Here is a 22,013-nt window from a genome sequence, read left to right on the forward strand (position 1 = left end):
TCTAACAGTTTATTATATGTTTGAATGAAATTAATCAACTGAAGGATTAGATTGGATAGCTTACCTTTGACAAATGTACTTTCCAGTGGAGGGACTAAATCAGAAGTAACTTGGAGTCATGAACGGCCCAGGTCAAAGAGTTGGTGTGAGCGTTTTTCACACCATTGCTACTTTGGTGAAATAAGAGGGCTTTTGTGACCTGGAGAAATGAAGACCACATCTCCCAGCCTGCTCAGAAAAATAAAGCTCAGCTGGCAGGGTCTGTCCAGATTCTCAGCTGGTACCCCTTGCCTATAAGCAGTAAGCAGTTGTCCCCAAATCTTTAAGCTACATGTTAACTTCTTTGTGGCACACACTGTGTTCTCGTTGAGTTTGTATTTGTGCTGACCTCTGATGTGAGATGCTGATGTTTTCCTGTGTGGCTTCAGGGCTGGACCAGTTGCTTGATGAGAACAGAGTGCCTGACCTCACTCAGATGTACCAGCTGTTCAGTCGTGTGAAGGGCGGGCAGCAGAGTCTCCTGCAGCACTGGAGCGACTACATCAAGGTGGGCTGTGCCTCCTGGGGCTGCTCTGCTGGGGCTCCCTGGGGATGGCGGCTCCCTGGCAGAGGTGCTGTGCCATTTCTCACTGCAGGTGGTTGGTGGGCAGCGCCTTCAATCTCTTTCCAGGCCACCTGCGCAGACCTTTTTTTTTTTTTTTGAAAGGTAGCACCATTACTGATGGGATACCAGCCAGGTATACGCGGGACCTGAAAGTCTGCTGTTTGGCGGTTTGCCATTAGCATAAGTACTAGTTTAATTCTGTGATCATGATTTTCAGAACGCCGTCACTTTTGTGTTCCTGCCCTTCAGACATGGCCCCGTGCCTTTGTTCACTGAGAGCAGTCACACACTTGTTGTGTCGGGCTGGCACGTGCTGCTCTGTGTCCTAGCAATCCCGGATTCATTGCTGAAACTTGCACCAGCACATTCCTGTAGGGTGCGTGCGTGTGTGCATGCGTGCATGTGGTTATGAAAAGGCAGGAGGAGGAAGAATCCTTGTGATGCTGGACACAAGACCAGCCTGGGGATAAAGTCAGGAGAAATTCGTATACACCCAGATGAGCTACAGGCGAAGGTGGGGCTGTCTGGGAAAGATGGGGGCTGTATCGATGCCAGCACACCGGTGGTGATACTCTTGTCGTTTTGCTGTCTTACCATCTGGGAAGCTAGGTTGAGGGTACAAGGGCTCCCGTTCCTGTTTCTACTGCATGTGAATCTGTAATTATTGCAGGAAAATTTTCAGTTAAATAAGAAAGATAAAGGGGAGTTTGCATGCCGCCTTGAGCAGTCACCAGGCTTGGAGCCACATACCTCTGTATGCGTAGGAAGCTTGTACCCACGTGCACAGCACCCCCAGGATTTTGTACAGCACTGCTGAGCTGATCATGATCTACTGAGACGGGCCAGCAGCACGGCCTGACGCCAGGGAAAGGCTGGTAGAGGGTGGAGTGTTTGCCCACATGCAGTCCTCAGGGAACAGGAGCTGGTGCTAAACAAAGCAGAGTCCAGCCTATGGCCAGTTAGTCTGGGTAGGAAAAACCAGCACTGGGGCCATCATTCCTAATGCCCATTAACAAGAAGCAGTTACATCGTGTTCAGCATGGGGTGCCCCTGTCCAGGGGAAGTTGGTCCTGTAGTGTGTGTGTGTGTGGCTCAGATGCCGTCAGGACAAAAGGGTACAGAGGAAGGACTCAGCCCCACCTCCTCCAGTCATCTGCCTCCATGTGTGTGACAGGGACATAGATGTGTGTATGCGGTGGCACCAGCTTTTCAGAAATGAATGTGCGACATCTTAAAAGAAAAAATTAGACTGAATAAAATGGAAAGATCTTGATGTCTTTATTCACTGATTCATGAGTTAGCATCCAGTGTAGCAGATAGAAGGTTGCTCTGAGTTGCTGAACAAAATAGAAGGCACGATAGCAGAAGGGGTTGGGAACCAGGAAGCTCCTGGCGTAGAGCCGGTTGGCTGTGGCAAAGAGGGTCCCTCTGGCAGATCACACGACTAGTGCTGACCAGGTGACTCTGGGTCGGCTGGTCACGATTCCACTCCCGGGAGAGGCCGAAACCACAGTCAACTTAGGTATTGGATCTGTTTCTGTGACATGGGGCTTAGCACAGGTAGCCCCGTTTGGGGCCTGTTGTCTGTCTTTTTTTTTTTTTTTTGAGAGGGCATATCTTATATTTATTGATCATATGGTTGTTAACAACAATAAAATTCTGTATAGGGGACTCAATGCACAATCATTAATCAACCCCAAGCCTAATTCTCAACAGTCTCCAATCTTCTAAAGCATAAAGAGCAAGTTCTTACATGGTGAACAAATTCTTACATAGTGAGTAAGTTCTTACATGGTGAACAGTGCAAGGGCAGTCATCACAGAAACTTTTGGTTTTGATCATGCATTATGGACTATAAACAATCAGGTCAAATATGAATATTCGTTTGATTTTTATACTTGATTTATATGTGGATCCCACATTTCTCCCTTTATTATTATTATTATTATTATTTTTGATAAAATGCTGAAGTGGTAGGTAGATGTAAGATAAAGGTAGAAAACTTAGTGTTGTAAGAGAGCAAATGTAGATGATCAGGTGTGTGCCTGTAGACTATGTGTTAATCCAAGCTAGACAAGGGCAATAAAACATCCACTGATGCAGAAGATTTCTCTCAAAACAGGGGGGGAGAGGTTCTAAGCCTCACCTTTGTTGATCCCCAATTTCTCACCTGATGGCCCCCCTGCGACTGTGCCTGTCTTAGGTTGTTCCTCCCTTGAGGAATCGTACCCGTCTCTGGCTAACCAGTCATCTTCCAGGGCCATACAGGGAGGTGTAAAGTTGGTAAGTGAGAGAGAAGCCATATTGTTTGAAAAGGTTAGCTTTTTACTTCTTTGCAGATTTATGCCCTGTGGCTTCTATGCCCAGCATTTGTCTTGAGGTATCTTTACCACTTGGAGGAGTTATGATACTCGGTAAATTCGATATGAGGCACAAATTCTATTTAAGGGTTGTAATTAGGAAGGAAGAAGAAAAGCTATAGAGGTAGCAGACGGAAGAAAACATGGGAAGATTGATTATTTCTTTGACATATCTTCTTGTAGAGTAACATAAGCATGTATAGGTTTTAAACTACTAATTAAATTGCACACACACATTAACATAATAGGAATACAGTTACATAACCAAAGCAGATCTATAATTACCAGCCATCTTCAGTGAGGCCAAGAAAACCAGTTAGGCACCTGAGGAATTTGTGAAAATTTGTCTATGATATGATGGATATTGTCCAATTGTACTTGAACAGTCAGAGAAATCAGACAAATTAAAACAGCCCATTCCTGGGAACTGTTCACATCCCATCTGTTCTTTTAACAGTAGATAGTCTGTAGTTGTAAGATTTTGGTCTGTCTTTTTTTTTAACACGTGGAATAGTAATTGTAGTTAACGCCTCTTAGGCTGGTAATTTGTATCATCAGACACCTAGCTATTGTCACACCTAGACTTTTCATAATGTTTAATATAGCATTTCTTAATTAAAAAGTGCAGGCTAAAAACTGGGCTATTCATATTTAAAAGTGGAGGAGGAAGGGGACTATAGTCGGCAAGTCCAAGCAGGTATATCAGATTAACAGGAATTAACTTTTTGTGGAGGAATTTATAAGTCAAGTTCTTTAAAAAGCAATGGACATTTTCCCAATAATTTATAAATTCTTACAGAAGCAAAATTTTAACATGACAGTATTAAATGTATATTTGTTTAGTTTTTAGAATGTGAACTGAATTTGTGAAACTTAACGAAATTATTTAATATTTAACACCAATAATAATCATTTATATTAAACTATCATGATATTGATAGCAGAAGAAAGTGTACTTATCAAAACTGTGGTGACTTTGTGTTTCTGTAGACTTTTGGGACAACAATTGTTATCAATCCTGAGAAGGATAAAGACATGGTGCAGGACCTGCTGGATTTCAAGGACAGGGTGGACCATGTGGTAGAGGTCTGCTTCCAGAGGAATGAGAAGTTCGTCAGCCTCATGAAAGAGTCCTTCGAAACGTTCATCAACAAGAGGCCAAACAAGCCCGCAGAGCTCATCGGTAGGCGAGCGCGCCCTACACACTTCTTAACAGGGGAAGGAGGGTGGAACGCAAGCACGTCTTCCCAGAATACAGACCTCCTCACCGGGAGGGTGGGGATCTCACCTTATTAGGACACGCGTTTTCAAAAAAAGCCGTCTACTCGTGTATGCATATGTGTATAACGTGTGTGTATGAGTCGGGGCAGTTCTCCGAGGGAGAACACAGTCATAATTTGTAAAGAAATGAACTGTGACCTCATGGAAGAGGAGAGGGAGAAGGGGGCTTGTTTAGTTCGCGTTTCTTGTCTGGAGGGGCTGTTTTTGGGTTGTGGAGATCGGCAGTTCCATCTTGATTACAAACAAGTAATGTCTGCTCAGAAAAGGGATCAAGAAGGTTTCTTATATATGAACGCCTCTGTTATAAGGACAATTTATCAATCTGTAGAGAGTATTTATTTAGCATGAGATACCATTTAGTCATTGTCTTTGCATCCTTTAATCAGTATTGAAATGAGTAAAATTGGATGGGGTCTCAAAAGAGCATGTTTTAAGATGAAACACTTTTTAAATTACCACTTTGATGTCATCCTATCAAAATGTATTTCTGGACTCAGAATTTCAGTAGTTGGAATTTTTTTTAATTTACAGGAGGCAAAGGGCAAAGAAAGGTGTAATACAGCATACAGAATTGGGCTTCTCAGTGATTAGGATGTATCGGAGGAGCGTGAAGTCATTATACAGTCTTCCACTTGTGTGTGTGTTCAGAATGTTTCATAATAAAAATTATAAAGAAAACTAATAAAAGCAGCAGTAAGGCAATTTAATTGGGCCATGTACCATTTTACTGACTCTGGTGTCTCTATAAAGATGAACTCAACTCTTGGAAGTTCAGGCTTCTAGATTCCTGAGCGCACTTGCTGTGTGTGGTCCCAGAAACATAAAGCTCGAGTTGAATGGCTATGACCTCTGCACTCGGGGATGAGACAGTGTCACCTCACATGTAACCCCTCCAAGCCCTGAGAAAAATCCTTTTTCTATAAGAAAGTCATCCGAATTTATTGAAGCATGTCTTGAAGATGGGGTGTTCCAGTTTCTGGAGCAATGATGTGGCATAAAATCCAAGCATATAACTAAAGTATTTATTCTCACATGTCTTGAAATTATCCATCTTAGAAAACAGATAATTTGCCTTTTTCTCATAATAATGTCATTTTGAAAAGGTTCTAGAATGTTACTGTCCAGTTTTCACTTGTAGAAATTGAAGTTTTCCCTTCTCCTATTTAGAAGGTGTATTACATAACAAATCCTTGTTTTTCATGTAATTTAAACCCCTAATCCCACAGCAAAGCATGTTGATTCAAAATTGCGAGCGGGTAATAAAGAAGCCACAGACGAAGAACTGGAGAGGACGCTGGACAAAATCATGATCATATTCCGGTTCCTGCATGGTAAGGCGTGCTCCATGTTGTCCCACTGACATCGGGCTCCGCGAAAGGGCCGTGGGGTCAGAATGTCTGTATGGGGCCCGTGGCTCTGGGGGAGGTCAGCTGAACGTCCACTTCCACATTAACGTGGGAAATGGGGGGGGTAAGCTCCCGCTGTTGTAGTTGGAAGCGGTCCTTTGCCGGAATTTCATAGATTCAGTGCCTTAGAGCTGTGAGCACGCCTAGGGGTTTCACCAGCTGAAGTGGACGTGTGCGTATTAACTGTCTAATGACTCATTACTCTCACTTGGTTGCAAATAGGTAAAGATGTCTTTGAAGCATTTTATAAAAAAGATTTGGCAAAAAGACTCCTTGTTGGAAAAAGTGCCTCTGTCGATGCTGAAAAGTCTATGCTGTCAAAATTAAAGCACGGTAAGCATTGGGCCTGGGGCTCCGCGTGGGGAGTGTGGCCCCACGCATGTCCTGGTGCCTCACCGCCCCCCCGTGTCCCAGAGTGTGGTGCGGCTTTTACCAGCAAGCTGGAAGGCATGTTCAAGGACATGGAGCTCTCCAAGGACATCATGATTCACTTCAAGCAGGCAAGTTGTGTTTTCTTCAAGTAAAAGTTTTTTTAAAGTATCTCACTTGGAATTTATGTGAAATCATATAAATTATGTAAAACCCTTGTCCTTAAAAATTATAGTTATTATCTCTTATATTCAAATAACTTAAATTCAGAAAGGAAAAGAAAAAAATCCCAAGAAAACACATAACAAAAAGTTGATTTAAGTGAGTCTACTGGTATATTTTATTGGTGACATAACCAGAGAAGAAAAAATATTTCAAGTGACCTTGGCGTCAGTGGAATGTGTTGTAGAAACTAAAAGAAATACATGTTGAACTGTATTTTGAAAATCACACTATTTCCTTTTTTAAAAATAAGTTATTTTTCTTGATAATCTAACATACTTTATCTGGATTCTCTTTGTTTTCAGTATATGCAGAACCAGAGTGACCCAGGCTCTATCGATCTAACAGTGAATATACTTACCATGGGGTACTGGCCGACATACACACCTATGGAGGTACACTTAACTCCAGAAGTAAGTGCTTGAAAGACTGTCCTTTGTTTCTAGTAATTAGGGCTTCCAATACACGATGACTTTTTCCCTGTTACCCTCATTCTGTGAACAGACACATTATCTTTGAAGAAGTATTTAAGGCGATTTCCTAAATCAGACAAGCAAAATTCAACAAGTTCCTGTAGAGTCTGGAAAGTGGCGTTTTGAAGTGCCCGCTTCTGCCGTGGCCTACAGCTCCTCTGACTCACCTGCCAGCCCCATGCTGACCCTCACAGACACTCTCCTTAAAAGCCACTGCCCAGGTTGTGGGCGCTCTTGTCTGTTCGTTATCTCCTTGCGTCACAGACATGTAAGGCATGTCAGAGCCAGTGTATAGCACTGCTGAGGGCTGCCATCCCGTGTCAGCACAGCCTTGGGTCCTCTGGGCATTTGCAGAGATGAGGGAGAATCCTGGGCTGAAGACCTAAAGTGGGCCCAGCAGGGCAGCACAGGCCCACCGTTAGAGCACCAGGTGATGGGGAAAGTGCTGGTTCTTGTGTGGGACCAAGGGCTGAACAGCGGTGGGCCTTCCAGAGTGGGTGGAGGCCTGGAGTCATGGAAGCTGGGTCCTTCATCAGCAATGACCCGTCTGAAAGTTGTCCTTCGCATTCCCTGTCTCTTCCTTCTTTGTGGGACCCTGCTGGCCAGTTGCCCGTATAGTTTCCTTCTCTGTTTTTCCCCACCTGCACCCAGATGCCCACATCCTCCAAAGCCCTCCCAGCTCCCTCCCCACCCTTCCCCATGAGCTCCGCCCCCACTGGCGCTGTGCCTCTGGCCCTGGGTCTGCTCGCCCACCTGAGTGAATGCGCATAGTCCTCCCAGACTCAGTACCCAGGGCTGCTGTCATCACCCCCTTGTCCCTGAGTCTCTCTATGGGAGTGTGTCCACTGCGTTACCAGCTTGTCCCTGGTGTGCAGGCCCTGTACGGCCTTTCTCACCCATGTGGGTGGCCTGCCACCTCTGTCCAGGCCCAACACACCCAGTGCACCATGGCCCTGGCCTCCAGGTGTGACTCTCTAGATGGAACCTCTGCGCCCACCTGCCCTAAAAACAGGCTAGTTTTCATAGATTGCCTCAGTCTGGGCTTGTGTGATTGCATTCAGGACATGCGTGTCCAGCCAGAGTGGCCCACGGAGAGGCCATTCCCTCAGTGGCACAGGCCGGGGCCTTGTCACTGCTGGTCCACAGGTGAGGCAGTGAGAGTAGAGACCTGGAAGGGCACAGCTGGGCCCTGGGACAGAGACTGAGGATGGCTTCTGGGTCTTGTACGTGCCACTGGCCAGGGAGCCTGGGAGTTGGGGGTAGAAACTGCGGAGGACAGCCTGTCTGTGTGAGCCCCAGTTCAGCCTCCCACATGTAATGTCCAAGCATTGTCCCGAGGGCCTCCACAGGTGAAGCTTGCAGAACAGGCTGTCACCATTCAGACCTGACTCCTCAGCGGCTATGAAGAGCTTTAAAGCCTTTGTGAACCAAGTGGTCTGTGATTGTTTAGGCAATGGTGTTTAGCATAATTAAATCTGTTTTCCTGCACTTGGCAGATGGTTAAGCTTCAGGAAATATTTAAGACATTTTATCTCGGGAAGCACAGCGGCCGAAAACTGCAGTGGCAGGCTACTCTGGGGCACGCTGTTTTAAAGGCAGAGTTTAAGGACGTAAGTTCTTGTCTTTTTCATTTATTTTCTAAGTATGTTATTAGAGTTTTTAAAATAATAATTAAACTTTGGTAGCAAAGAATGGAGAAGATTAATATAACTCAGCACTGGCTTTTCTAGGTCAATAAAATTTAACGGTTGCAGGATTACTATTCCTGCCGATAAAAATCAATAAAAAATAAATACAAAAGAAAAGTATCTACCTAATTGAAAAAAGCACAGGATGTAAAGAGGCAACTCATAAAAGCAAGATTAAAAGTCGACATCCATGAACACGTGTTCCACCTCTTCTCTAAAGGTTATAAATTAAAATAGGGTAAAATGCCACTTCCTGCCTGTAAAACTGATGAGGAATAAAACTGGAATGGCAGCGTCTCACTCCAGGAGGAGCAGGAGCTTTATGAAGGGTGGTGAGGTGGTGCGTTTGAAAACCTTAAACTCACTGGCTTGGTTGCAGAAACTCCAGTTTTGCAAATTCATTTTAGTAAGATGTTTTCACTGAATATGAATTTTTGTTGCAGTGCTGTTATTGAAAGTTTTAATTTAAGAAGCATACAACATATTGATAAGTGAAAAACATGACACAAAACAGCCCCTTTATATTTGCATTTAACTTCAATTTTGTAAGTAAAATTCAGTTATGTACACTAAGCAGAAAATTACAAAATTCCTACTTTGCTAGCTATTAAAAACATCACCTGTGCATTATCATATAAACTGTGTATGTGCACCTGCAGTGGCATGTAAATCACATGCCTGCCTGGTCACCAAGAGGACCTGCAGGCCAGAAAGGGGCGCGGGGGCACTCTAACACCCTTCTTGTTCAATAGGATTTACCAGCGAACCTTTTTACTACCTTAGGAAACATTATTTCAGGAGAAGAATTTCTAAGTGCAACACAGATTCATTTTATTCTCGTATCAGCATTTCTTATTTGGTGGCTAATTGGCAGTCTCTTAGCCCTCCCCACCCAACAAAGTTTGAGAACAAAACAAAACCTCTTAAAATTCCCCAGAGGTGCTCAGCCCCCATGTGATGCCTGCTTTCTTCCAGGGGAAGAAGGAGTTCCAGGTGTCCCTCTTCCAGACCCTGGTGCTGCTCATGTTCAATGACGGGGATGGGTTCAGCTTCGAAGAAATAAGAACAGCCACGGGCATCGGTATGGTCTCTTTGGCTGGGTCACCTCCAAGGGCCCTGGTTTCTGGGAGACGTGCTCGGCCTCTTCTGGTCCCCTGGGGAGGGTGGCGGTTCTCCGCTGTCCACTCGAACATTGCTGTTCACTTTAGTGCTGGCCTGTGCTTGGTTTTTCCCCCCTCAGAGGACAGTGAGCTGCGAAGGACGCTACAGTCCCTGGCCTGTGGCAGAGCACGTGTTCTGGTTAAAAGCCCCAAAGGAAAAGAGGTGGAAGATGGGGACAGGTTCGTCTTCAATGGCGAGTTCAAGCATAAGCTGTTTCGAATAAAGATCAACCAAATCCAGATGAAGGAAACTGTACGTAAACATTATCCATTTTCTTACAGGGCGCATTTACCAAGAAATGGTTAGTTTTATAGTAATTTCTTGACTAGAAGTTGTGAAGCATTTAAATACTTAATTTAAACACGTAATGTTTTCAAGCGTCCTCACTTTAATGTAGCTTTTTTCGGTTTATATTCACAGTAGCAATGAAAATCAGAATGAAATGGGTTTGTTACTTCTGTTCACAAGCGGCATGCTAGTAAGGTGGGCCCCCCCATATCAGGTCCTGCTGGCACAGAGAGTGCATCATTTGCAATGCCCAAGAACTTGGCTTTTGTTTGCATAGCACATTCTAGTCATTCCCTCAGCTGCAGCCTCCTGGACGGAAGTGGGGGTGGTCGTGGTGTCACAGACCCGCTGGCGTTGGACCTGCCCTGTGTCCAGACCAGCAGCTCTGGCTTTGATCAGATTCTCAAGCACCCCGTGTCCACTGGGACACTGCCCCCGGGCCTTACTAACGCAGATGCCCTTGCACCCCAGCTGCTGTTAGGCGGGAGGACAGACGCACCCCAGAACCTGCATTCATGGCAGGATGCCCTGCTGGCCCGCCGGTGCATCTCGCTTCGCTCACCTACGGGTCTCAGGTGCGGCCCCGTGAGGAGACAGGTCTCAGTCACACAGGGAGAAATGCAGAAGCTGATGCGTATGTAAAAGATGTTCATTCCCACCAGTAATTTCTTAAAAATTCAGATTAAAATAATATTCCATTTTTCATCTACCAGTTTGGGAGATGTTTAAAAGTTTGGTCATATCCATGGTTGGCAAGTATGGGAAAACAGGCTTCTTTTTTTAAGATGTTTGGACTGGTACAGCATTTTTAGTAGCTAATTTGACATATCTGTTCAAGATTTACATGCACATATCCTTTAATCCATCATTTTTCGCTATTAGGAATTTATAAGAGACTGATTAAATGGAGAATTCTGGAGCTGTAATCCCAAAGGGGCCGTGGCGGCCAGCCCCTCCCCGGAGACAGCCCCTTCCACAGCTTTCCTCTGATGTGCCTGCGATCTTCCTTTCCTGGGATCGCTCTGTGTGCGCCGCCTCCCGGCCCTCCCTTCCTTACCCTGGGCTCTTTCCTGTCAGGACTTGGCATCCAGTGGGCCCAGAGTGATCCACGTGTGGCTCTGGGAGCTGGGCAGAGCCCTTGTTGGAAGGTCTCCATCTGGGTTCTGCCGTCTCTCCCCACTGGAAATAAGGTCGCGGTCAGCGTCCTGGTGCAAGCATTCGTGTAACCCCGTGAGAGCATTTCTTTAGTGTGAAATCCTTACCCTGGAATTGCTGAAAAGAATGTGCCATTTTGTTGGTCTGAGCACTCATTTCCCAGTGGAAGTCTGGCCTAACTTACCAGATTCCAGTCTCCCTGTTCACGAGAGGGCAGCCTGCCCTCTCCCCCTGCTCCCCAGGCATGGAAATCGGGCCTTGCCGTTTCAGTGTGACTTCGTCTGTGCGTCTTTGTGCCATCCGGTAGCTTATACAAATTACATGATCTTTGCAGTTTTCAATTCGTCATTTTGAAAAATACGCATATTATTACTTCAGGTTGTGAAAATTAAATGAACAGTGTTTATAAAACTCTTGGTCAGAAGCACTTGATAGGTGTTGATTGATGCAGCTATTTTCTATGGGCAGCTATTTGTATTTTTTTCTTTTTGATTAGTTGCTTGTTCAAGTCAGTGGTACATTTATTGGAATATTCTTTCTCTGATTAGTAGATGGTCTTTATATATTAAGGACATTGATCCCTTGTTATTTGTGACAGGTAATTTTTTGTTTTGAGTGGGTTTGTTCACATGTGAAAATTTTCAAGTTCTCAAATACAGTCTTTTTCTTTTATGGTCTCTGACTTGGGGAGCATGCCTAAGAAAAAGACCTTCCTTTAACCCAAAATCTTAAGAATATTTACCTGTATTTTCTACTAATTTTTCATTTAAATCTCTTCAGCAATGTAGAAATTTTAGTATCAGAAAGCAGTCTAACTACCCTCATTATTCCAAAACTGAATTGAAAGTACACATCTCCAAAAACCTATTTGAATTTTCGTCTTTATTGTATACCAAGTTCACATATTATGGGTCAGTTTCTCAATTCTGTTCTATAAATTCTATTGATCTGTTTTCACAGCCAGCACCTAAATTGTTTGAGTCAGTGTAACTATTTACATAAATTTTTTCTCCCAGTGAACTTGAGAATGATTTTGTCATGTCTTTGCCCCTCCAAATAAAACATTGACATTTTTTATCAGAGGCATTACATTAATTTTCAGTTTCCACCTTTATCATACTAAATCTTCTGATTTATAAATATGTGTGTATGTATGAATATGCATAAATTTCTTCAGATTTTCAAGTTAAAAGTCTTGGATATTTCTTATTAAATAAACAGTAACTAAGCACGTACTATGGGCCAGGTCCTCTATGCAACCCTGAGAATTCAGCCATTAATAATAAAGAATAAGTCATTGTTTCAAGGAGTTTTGAGTCTTGTCCAGCAAACAGGTACCAGATGACCACACATTGATGAACTTGTCACAACTGAGATAAAAGTGGCAGTGGAGAAGCACAGGGAGGTCAAGTCTGACCCTATGGGTCAGGGAAGGCTTTCCCACTAAAGGGGAAGCCCAGCCAGGTAAGGCGTGAGGAGGCAGGCCAGGCCAGTCATAGAGAGATGGGGCAGACCCAGGGTTTAGGAGGCGCTAAAGGGCCAATGAAATGCTGGCACCTCGTAAAGAGGCCATACATGTCTCCGCATGTATAACTATAACACTGTTTGTGTATTTACTTGTGTCCAGCCACTTTACATGACTCTCACTGACTCTGATGGCATTTTGTTGCTTTTTGTGGGTTTGGAGTTCTGCTGTGCATCTGCAGAGGTCCCGTGTTCCCTGCTCAGCATCGCACTAAGGGGTCAGACCTCAGCTTCTGCTGCTTCGCTGGCACCTTGAAAAAGTTGTGGTCCTGCTAGACCCCGTCCTGCTGAACTTTTTTCTCTCCAGCACAAGAACATTAACGTTTGGGGATCACGGCACTCTTGGAAAATAAGACAAAAGCTTGGATCCTGCTTGAACCATGCCTACCTTACACACATACACAGGCTGCCGCCTCCGCCCTCTGCAGGTTCCTATTAGGTGGCTCTGTGACTGACAAGGCCCTTACCAGTGTTTGCATTTTGCTTCTAACAGCCTGTTGCCAGGGTCAGGTTCTTTTCCTTATTTCTTATATGCTAGATTTAAATCAAATAGACTTTCACTTTTATTATGCCTTTGCAGCTTCTGTCAAGGTGATCAGATAATCCAACCTTGAAGTTTCATGACGATCTCAGTGACATTAGTAGGTTTCCTTTGCTGAGCAAAGCTTCATTCCGAGAATAAATTATGGTGGCTGATGTGATTTTTTTCTGTTTCTTTACTGTGCTGCTTGGTTTGAGCCATGATCATAGGGGATTTTTGCAGCTTTTTTGTAAGGGAGATGGAACTTTGAAAATTCTTTTTTTCCAGCTTTGGTACTGAAGTTGCACTGTTTCTGCGGTAAGTCGCTTTGTTAGAATAAATAAAAACGCATAACAGAGTAGGATTTATCCAAAGCTTGGCCTGCCTTTGCATCAAAGGTTTCTCATCAAACTCAACAGTAGGAAATAATTAGCACTGAAACACATCTTCACACTCCCATCATTTTTCCCATCCAGGTTGAAGAACAGGTCAGCACCACTGAGCGAGTATTTCAGGACAGGCAGTATCAGATCGACGCTGCCATCGTCAGAATAATGAAGATGAGGAAGACTCTTGGCCATAACCTCCTGGTTTCTGAACTGTATAATCAGCTGAAATTTCCAGTGAAGGTAGGTGTCTGTTACCTAATCAACCATGCGGCACTGTGTGAACAGCGGACAGAGCACATTTCATCTGCTCCCTTCAGGATCACATCATTTGTCCTACACTGACGGGATCCTTTGCGTTTACACCAAGTGTAGAAGGCGGGTGGTGATCGTGGAGTCTGATCCCAAGTGTTCTTGGTCGTCACTGCAGAAATGAGGATGCCTGCCACTGCGGCCGGCAGGGATGCCGTTCAGCCAGTGTTTTCAGGGAGGGGAGGGCCTCCCTGGAAACCAGGACACGCATGTTCTCAGTAATTGCAGCAATTCAGGTCGTCTCACGGGACTCTGAGGAAATCATACAAGTATCACTCAGCTTTCACAAGCCAAGGCATTTCCCACCTCGGCAACATGTCCTCATGCTGTCGGGTAGGAAAGTTGGCCCTGAAACCTTTCAGTCTGGGCCTGTCCTGCCTGTATGTGGAGCCCCAGACTGTCAGGAAAGCGTTAGGAAAAGCTCTCTAGAATGTTCGTAGTGGCCTAGGAAGTGTGGGACTCTGATGAAGCCTGGCCTCTCAGGGACCAAAGCCCTGTCTGTGCTTTGGGGTGGAAGTTCCCTGACTCTGTGTTGTCCACTTCGGAGAACAGCTGACCCTCCTCTCACCAGAGAATCAAGGAGGGGTCACTGGAAGTCACTGGAGCTGGGCCAGTGAGCCGGCGCTGAGATTGTGGGCAGGAGGGCCATCCGACTAACCTGGACTCCTGCGCCCTCCGGTGGTGACGTGCTCTGCACAGTCGTGAAACACTGCCTCTTTCCTGCCACCCGCCAGGGCAAGGGTTGACTTTCCCCTTTGCAGATGAGAAACCCAGCAATTAAACAAAGGACTAAATGGCAAGGGGTCTAGCCATGCATGGCACCTGGGGTGGCTTTGACAGGTAACTGGGCTTCAGACACATCTTACAGATGTCTCCTCTGTCACCGAATGGGAAGGTGTGCCTTTTGGAAGATGGGAAGACACACTCACCCAGGAAATGTGTGCTCATAGTCAGCATGGGCACCCCTCCTGGCTGGACATCTCAGCTCTGCCAGCTGTTTTTGTTTTGTTTTTTTTGCCAGCTGTTTTATTAGCAAAGGGACTCAGGATCTGTGGTTGTACCATGTAAGCAGCTTGTGGAGTAAAAGGTAACAGTACTACCTGGGGAGAAATGTCCTTGCCAAGGATAAAATGCCCGGGGATAACAGAGTCGCCTTTCAAGCATACAGAAACGCGTCCCCTGGGATCTGTCGTGCTTATGTGCCATTAGCTGCCGACTAAGGGGCTCAGATCCGCCGCTCCCCCAGGAAGCCCCGCTCTTACAGGAGACTCAGTGGGTAGTGATACTGTGTTTGAGGTAGAGAGTTTTATGCTATTCATTTTATAATTAGCTTGTAAATAATTTATACGTATACATAATGACATTATGTAATATACATACATAATTATAATCACACACTTGGCTCATGTGTGTTATATTCCCTGTTTTGTAAATTTAATGCCAGCATAATTGGGGTTTTTTTTCTTTTTCAGCCTGGAGATTTGAAGAAGAGAATTGAATCTCTCATAGACAGGGACTACATGGAGAGAGACAGAGACAGTCCCAATCAGTACCACTATGTAGCCTGACGTGCTGGTCGGCCGCTCGCCCTCCATGAGGCACTAGAGGGCATCTCAGAGCAGTGAGTGTTCCGTGCTGTCCCTGGGCCTTGCTGGGACCGAGCCAGCGCGGGCACTTGTGGATCGGAAGGACAGGAGGTGGCTCCTGGCCCTGCTTGACAAGACCTAAGGGCCTGCAGATGGTACATGTGTCTTTCCCTTTGGTTGTTGTTCTCGGCATTTAAATCTTTTCAGTTGCTCTGCAGAATGACTGTGAGATTGGACCAGAAGATCCCGTAGCCGAGGGACGTTAGGAGGAAACGGTCAGTGTTGAAACAGGCTAATCAGTTACGCAAGCTAAGCTGGCATCTGTTTCATTTATTTTCAGAAAGTTTCCAACTTTGAGGACTGGTTTCTTTATAATGAGGTTTCTCGGTAAGGTCTCTGCCATGCCAAGACAACATTGGGTCTGACGTGTTCGATGCCGTGAAGCCATCGGCGGCTTTATTTCCACAGTTACTTGTGAATTTTCTGTTGAAGGGTTTGAGTGTGTTTGTGTTTCCCATTCTGAGACTGAGTCTAGCAGTCCTGTTTGATTGCTTTAATTGCACCACTGTGTGATTGCTCTGGGACAGTCTGGTTTTGTGTTCACAGCCGTGCACAGGGAAGGGCCGCTGCAAGCGCTTCTGTAGGGAACTTGGAGTCTTGCTGTGGGGAGGCAGAGGTAATTTTGTCAGATTGAAAGGATTCGTTGGCACCTGGCTTCACATGTGTAGGTATACAAGTGAGGTTGGAGGGGAGTGGCTGTCATTGTAGCTGTAACAAAGATACTTTTGTGGTAACATTTAAAAGTACTTTATATTTTACATAATAGCATGTTTCATTTTGATTAAAAGCTACCAAAGGAATTTTGATCATGGTATAAGTGTTTAAAGCAATATTTTCTGGAATATACAAAGTTTATATAATTTGATTTTGTGCTAAATTATTAAAAGATTCTCCCTTTTTGAAACATGCGTGTTTAAAATCTGGTATCTTGTGGGCTTCCATCTGAAAATCCTCATTCGTAGGTATCATCCTGATTTCTGTATCTGTGAATTTTCATTTGTGAGCTCTGTAGTATGTGGTCTATAAAAGACTAAAGAGATTTTTACTAGTCAAGTTTTAAGTTCATTGTCTCTAGAGAGTGTCAATATTGTAATTTAATGTAGACTTACCTGAATAAAATCAGTTTAATTGGCCTTAACATTACACTAATTACACTTTGTGGTATGCAAACTGAACATTCCTCCCATCACTCTAGCAACGTAGATTCTGTCACCAGCTCAGCAAGTGGAGGACCAGTAGCAGGGCCACACCCGCCACAGCCCTGGGGACGGTCCTCCCCTACGCCCCGTGGCAGACTGCATCCCAGTGCCAGGTCTGCAGGCTGCCCTCGGGCTCCTGGTGATTCAGAGCGGCACTCTGCCCTCTCTTGTGATTGTTTCTGTTCTCTCACTTACCAGTGTCATTCAATTGGATTAAAGGTCAGTGTGGTGAAACAGATAGTATAGAGGAAATGATTGAAGAGAAAAGGCACTTAGACAAGAAAAATCATAAAATTGGAAAGGAGAAGGTGAGGCCATTTATGGATAAATGGTAGCGTAGTCCAAAAATCTAAGGAAAGCAGCTGAAAAGCTATGACCAGGAAAAAAAAGTGAAGCAAGTTTTTAACTGAACACAAAATTGACAAAAGTCAAGATAAAATGGAAGATGATTGTTTCAATAGCAACAAAAATGACAAAATATGTAGCCAACACAAAATATCCAAATGAAAACACTTTGACTTGGGATGCAGAGAAAACCTGCGTAAGGGAAACGCAGGGGGTTTTTCTCCTGTTTTCCTGTTTACCCACGCAGCATCGTGAGATGCCAAACTCCCTCGTGTTAAAACACAGATGCAAAGTTGAGTCTGAAGTTAGAAGAGCAAATAGGCAAGAATAGCCAGGAAAGGTTTTAAAACCTTGTCACAACACAGCAGAAGTGAGACGGCTGCTGCTGGCAGGGCACACAGGCTCCCTGGGCCCAGTCAGGCGCTGAACAGAGTCCGGCTGGGGTGTGGGTGCTGCCAGGGACGGGTTTGCATTACCACCTGAGAATAACAAAGTTGAACTACATTCATTTTTAATTCTAAAATTCCAGGTGGTCAAAGATGTTTTTTTTTTAATGAAGCCATAAATGTAAGAAAACATGAGACCCAATTTTTTAATGCTCCAAGTGGAAAAAAGTCTACTCATGAATTAAGATAGTTTTATTTGTTACAAATGGTAAGTGACGTTCTTAGAAGTCTACCCGGGGAACAGTTTTAAAAGCTGGAAAATTTTTGGATAAAAGTAAGACTGAGTGCAGATCTACAAGTCAGCCCTGGGGTCCTGGAGGAAGGGGGGCTTTGCAGGTGTTGGGCCAACCTGTGGGGAGGCCACCCAGAGGGGAGGGGGTGCCTTGGGGGTCTGTCCCGGGTTTGAGTGCTGAGTGAGGGACAGGTAGGCTAGGACACGATCCCAGGGTCAGCTGGGAGGGGATGTATGGGCGCTGGCCAAGAGGTGGAAAGTGGTAAGGGCTTGGAGGTGGTCTGGCGTTGCTGGGAGGACAGGACCTGGTGGACAGGGGGCCGGCGGAGCAGCACGGGGACCTTTAGGAGTGGCCAGCGGCCATGGGCTTGGAGAGCACCGCCTGTGGAGGGAGCCTGCAGGCCTTGGGTATGCTTCAGAGAAGCTGGGGTTCAAAGTGGGAAACTGGCGTGCAGTCGGCAAGCCCCCTGGAGTGTTCAAGCCCCAGGACAGGGTGACAAGCTGCCATGGCCCCGGGGTGGGCAGGGTCCGAGTGGCTGGGGTTCATGTGGTCCGGGAGGCAGCCACCAGCCAGGGTTCCCCACCGTGCCCTCTGCTCACTGGGAACGATTCCCCATCCCTCAACAGCAGGTGCAGAACAGAGTCCTGAGGGTCCACCCGCCGGCTGGTTCAGTGGCGTCTGCGGGAGGCTGTTGTGAAGCTTTGACCAAGAGGGGGGACCTGGACACTGGTAGTAGTGGGTGACGAGACATGTGGTGTGAGGAAGGCCTGGAGGGGGGTGCTGGGCCACGCAGACATCGCGGGCTGCGCTCTGCAGCCCAGGAGACAGGACAGAGGATGGGGACCTCTTCGCATACCCACTATGCTTCCTGAATTTTTGCTGAAACAATGGTATAAATAAAACTAATGAGTCACAGATTGTTAAGACATGATGTCTGCACCTCCCACCTCCTAGAGCCTCCCCTCCCTTGTGAAAGCGGAGGCATCAGCCAGCCCATGGGGACCCATGCCCTACCCATGCCCCGGGCCACGTCATTGTCAGTTTTAATATTTACCTTTATGTAAATGATATGTTGAAACCTCCATGTTCTCAATGCACGAATTTACTTTTTCTCAAGAAAATGGATGGAAGTGAGTAAGTGATGCCTGTACTGCCTGGGGCTTCCCCCTCTTCTAATTTCTGGCAGCTGTGGCCAGGTGGCATCACATGTTCTGTCTAGAAGTTGAAAACTCATAACTGGCACATATGACCCAATGAGAATCCACCCTCTTGGGCCCAAGGAGTGTGCCTGGCCCAAAGGAAGTGTGATTGTGCAGCACTGCAGCTCACGGGACGTTCTGAGCATCACACTCCTCACGTGCCCAGTGTGCAGGTCGTGTAGGCTGCTTTATATTGGACCCTGGCTGGACTGTGGCCAGCTCTTTTCCCTGGAGGTTTTACCTGCCATGTCAACAAAGGAAACATGCCTTTGTCTGACCACTGAGATCCGCAACTTTCCTCTTTCTTCTCCACTCAAGTCTAACTTTTTCTCAAAGATGTTTTCTTAGATCCTCTGAAACTGTTTTTTCACTCAGACCGTGTACTTTCCAAGACCTGCCACATGGTCCTGGGCCTGCCCTCTGCCCCTGGGCGGGTGGCAGCCTCCCTCCCCACCTGATTTGCTAAAAGCCTTAGCTGAGCTTCTCAGAGACTGCGTGGGAGACATGCTTTCTGAATCCTTGCCTGTCTTTTATTTTGCATTTCTGCTTAATTGCTGCATATAGAGTTCCAGGTCCACCGTCATTTTCCTCAGAACTTGAAGGCAGTGGTCTCAGCGCTTGTAGTTTCCAGGTCTAAATCTGATGTCACTTTGTAGCCAACCTGTTTTTTTCCATAAAACTTTTGAAATCTATTCCCGAATTTTTCTTTTTCGCAAGAATGTGTCTAGAGTAAGACCTTTTCCACTTGCCCTGCCCAGACGCAGTGAGCTGCTTCCTCTGGAGACTCGTGACTTCCTTCCATTCTAGGAGACCTTACTTCCCATGTTGTATCTACCCCTCCAGTGATTTCACTGTCACTTTCTGTAAGAGGAAGTTTCTAAGCAAACAGGCCAGAAAACATCATAATGAAAACCGCAGTGCCAGCCTGCCTACCTGCCCCCCACCCCTGCCCCCGCCCCACATCTGGTCGACTGTTCTGGCAATGATCTCTAACTGTTGTCATTGCCTGTTGTTTGATGACTCAATTTTAATGGCTGCAGTGTCTTCTGAAACTCAGGGCACTAACATAAATGTTTGAAGTTTTTCCCCCTCCTCACATGGGGATGGGTTGCTAAACTTTGTGTAAAGGGCAGATAAGACGGTAAGCACTCTTGGCTGTGCAGGCCACCTAAGGTCACTGTCATGTATTCCATAATTGTTCAGGCACTTGAAATGTGTACCAACTGCCTCAGCCCCTCCAGGCTGTGGCCAGGCCCGTCCTGTGGGGTGGGTACTGGTTGGGGCCTCGGGCGCCCCCCACACGTGCTGCTCACCTCCAGTGCTGTCCAGCCGCAGCCACACGGTGTAACTCAGGCTCTGCTCGCCAAGCACACACACTGTCCAGGGAGCATCATTGTCCCTGAGTCTGAAGTCTGACGATACACTGCAGAGCCAGGGTGCCCAGGCCTGAGGCACCGGAGTGATGGTGGGGCTGAGGGGACAGGCTCAGGCGGGGCTGTGGTGGCTCGAGGCAGAGACAAGGGAGAGTGCATTTTGGGTGACAAAATGAACGGGTTTGTAGGTGAAAAGGAAGGAACCGGGGGTTGGGGGGAGGAAGTGAGGGGCTGGGGGGTCAGAGGAGGACAAGGGCAGAGGCACTGGGGAGAGTGGAGAGCCCAGGTGTGAGTGTGTGTGTGTGTGTGTGTGCACGTGCTGGGACAGGATGCGTCATGTAGATGTAGGTAAATAATAGTCAAATGCAGATAAACACGGAGCGGTGGGATAAAGGGAAGTTTCTAAGGGTGTCTGTGCTCAGCAACGCAGGAATCAGGGTCACCTGCTAAGTAAGGTGGCCTTTGAAGTGGGACCCGCGTTCTGAGTCTGCCTGCCTGTGACTGGACTGGGAGTGCTTGGGGTCTGGCCCCAGGGAAGAGGAGCGGCTCCTGGCTGGAGCTTTGGACTCAAGGGGCCCAACGGTCCAAGCCTGGCTCTGTCACTCTCTGGGTACCCTTAACAAGATTACTTGAATTCTCCAAACTTTGTTTTCTTATCTTTTAAAAGGAGATCATAACACTGGACGGCTCATGGGGTAGTTCTGAGTTCATACATACACAGGCACCCACAGGACACAGCACACGTACCACTGACCATGAACCGGTGTTGTGCGCATTACAGCACGTGGTGCGGTTCTTGCTTAGGAAAGCAATGCTATGTGTGAACGTGAAGGAGCCTCAGGACAAGGAGTAATTCCAGAGGTAGGACATTGATCAGCGTTCAAATGCATGGGCCCCTAGAACAGCATCGGGAGAGGCGGATGCGCCTTGTTTCTAGCTGGAGCACTTGTTCTTCCTTCAGCACTTGGCAGACAGACAGATAGTCAGGAAGGACATGAGACCCTATCAGCTAGCTGCCCTCACTGATGACCAGAGAACTCACTCCCAGCTACTGCTTGGCGTTCTCTGGAGCGAGCAGGAGATGCTCACTGAGGTAGCACGTGGTGGGTCGTAAAACAAGTCTCTGTATATATCATGGGCCTGAACTCACGCAATATGTTCTCTGACCACAGTGAATTAAATGAGAAACCTAACAAAGATAGCTGGTAAATAACTAAATGTTTGGAAATTAAGCAGTACACTTCTAAACAAATAATCCAATAATTCTAATGCAAACAATATAAATAAAATGCTTTTACATAAATAAGGAGTCAAAAATCACAAGGAAAATAGGTATTTTTAATTGAATAGAAAAGCATCGTACCAAACATTTGTAGGATGCAGCTAAAGGAGGGCTCAGAGGGAAATTCATAGCTTCAGGCACTTACATTCAAAAGGATGAAAGGTGCCTTTGCCTTCCTTGGTTCTGGCCTGCTCCTCCCTGGGGGTGTATGCAAATAAAACTCGCCCTCTGCTTTGCTGTTGTGTCTCTCACTTTCAGTTCTTTGTTGTGGTGGAACAAGGACCGAGGGGACGAACTCAACCCATAACATATTTGGTGCTGTGACTCGGATCCCCACACCTGGTTCCTGGGATCGCTAGCTGGGCTCACTACTCACAGGTCAAGCCCTGGACCCCACTGGGGCCTGAGACAAGACAGCCGACTAAACACCTGTGAATCTGTAGAAGATCGAAGATTCCTTCTCAAGAGGACTATGCCAGCAGTCTCAGGAAAGTAATGTCACTACCTTGGCTGCTGTGAGCTCTGTCTTTGGCCACCCACC

At 46.2% G+C, this 22,013-nt stretch overlaps 1 protein-coding gene across 3 annotated transcripts in view; it reads left to right on the plus strand.

The window, feature by feature from the left end:
• The window catches only part of CUL4A (cullin 4A), a 41,926-nt gene extending 25,393 nt beyond the window's left edge, over positions 1-16,533 (plus strand). For 2 of the 3 annotated variants that reach the window (XM_036904778.2, XM_036904780.2), the window contains 11 exons: positions 429-547; positions 3,955-4,147; positions 5,472-5,576; positions 5,874-5,984; positions 6,066-6,151; positions 6,548-6,655; positions 8,212-8,325; positions 9,379-9,484; positions 9,644-9,816; positions 13,528-13,680; positions 15,222-16,533. In XM_036904778.2, the coding sequence (XP_036760673.2) occupies positions 429-547; positions 3,955-4,147; positions 5,472-5,576; positions 5,874-5,984; positions 6,066-6,151; positions 6,548-6,655; positions 8,212-8,325; positions 9,379-9,484; positions 9,644-9,816; positions 13,528-13,680; positions 15,222-15,317 (1,364 nt within the window). In that variant the 3' untranslated portion in view covers positions 15,318-16,533. The remainder of the gene's footprint in view (positions 1-428; positions 548-3,954; positions 4,148-5,471; positions 5,577-5,873; positions 5,985-6,065; positions 6,152-6,547; positions 6,656-8,211; positions 8,326-9,378; positions 9,485-9,643; positions 9,817-13,527; positions 13,681-15,221) is intronic. The other variant, XM_036904779.2, reaches the window with a different exon arrangement.
• Positions 16,534-22,013: the final 5,480 nt, after the last annotated feature.

Source organism: Manis pentadactyla, chromosome 17 (genome assembly GCF_030020395.1).
Source record: "Manis pentadactyla isolate mManPen7 chromosome 17, mManPen7.hap1, whole genome shotgun sequence".
Classification (NCBI taxonomy): Eukaryota; Metazoa; Chordata; class Mammalia; order Pholidota; family Manidae; genus Manis; species Manis pentadactyla.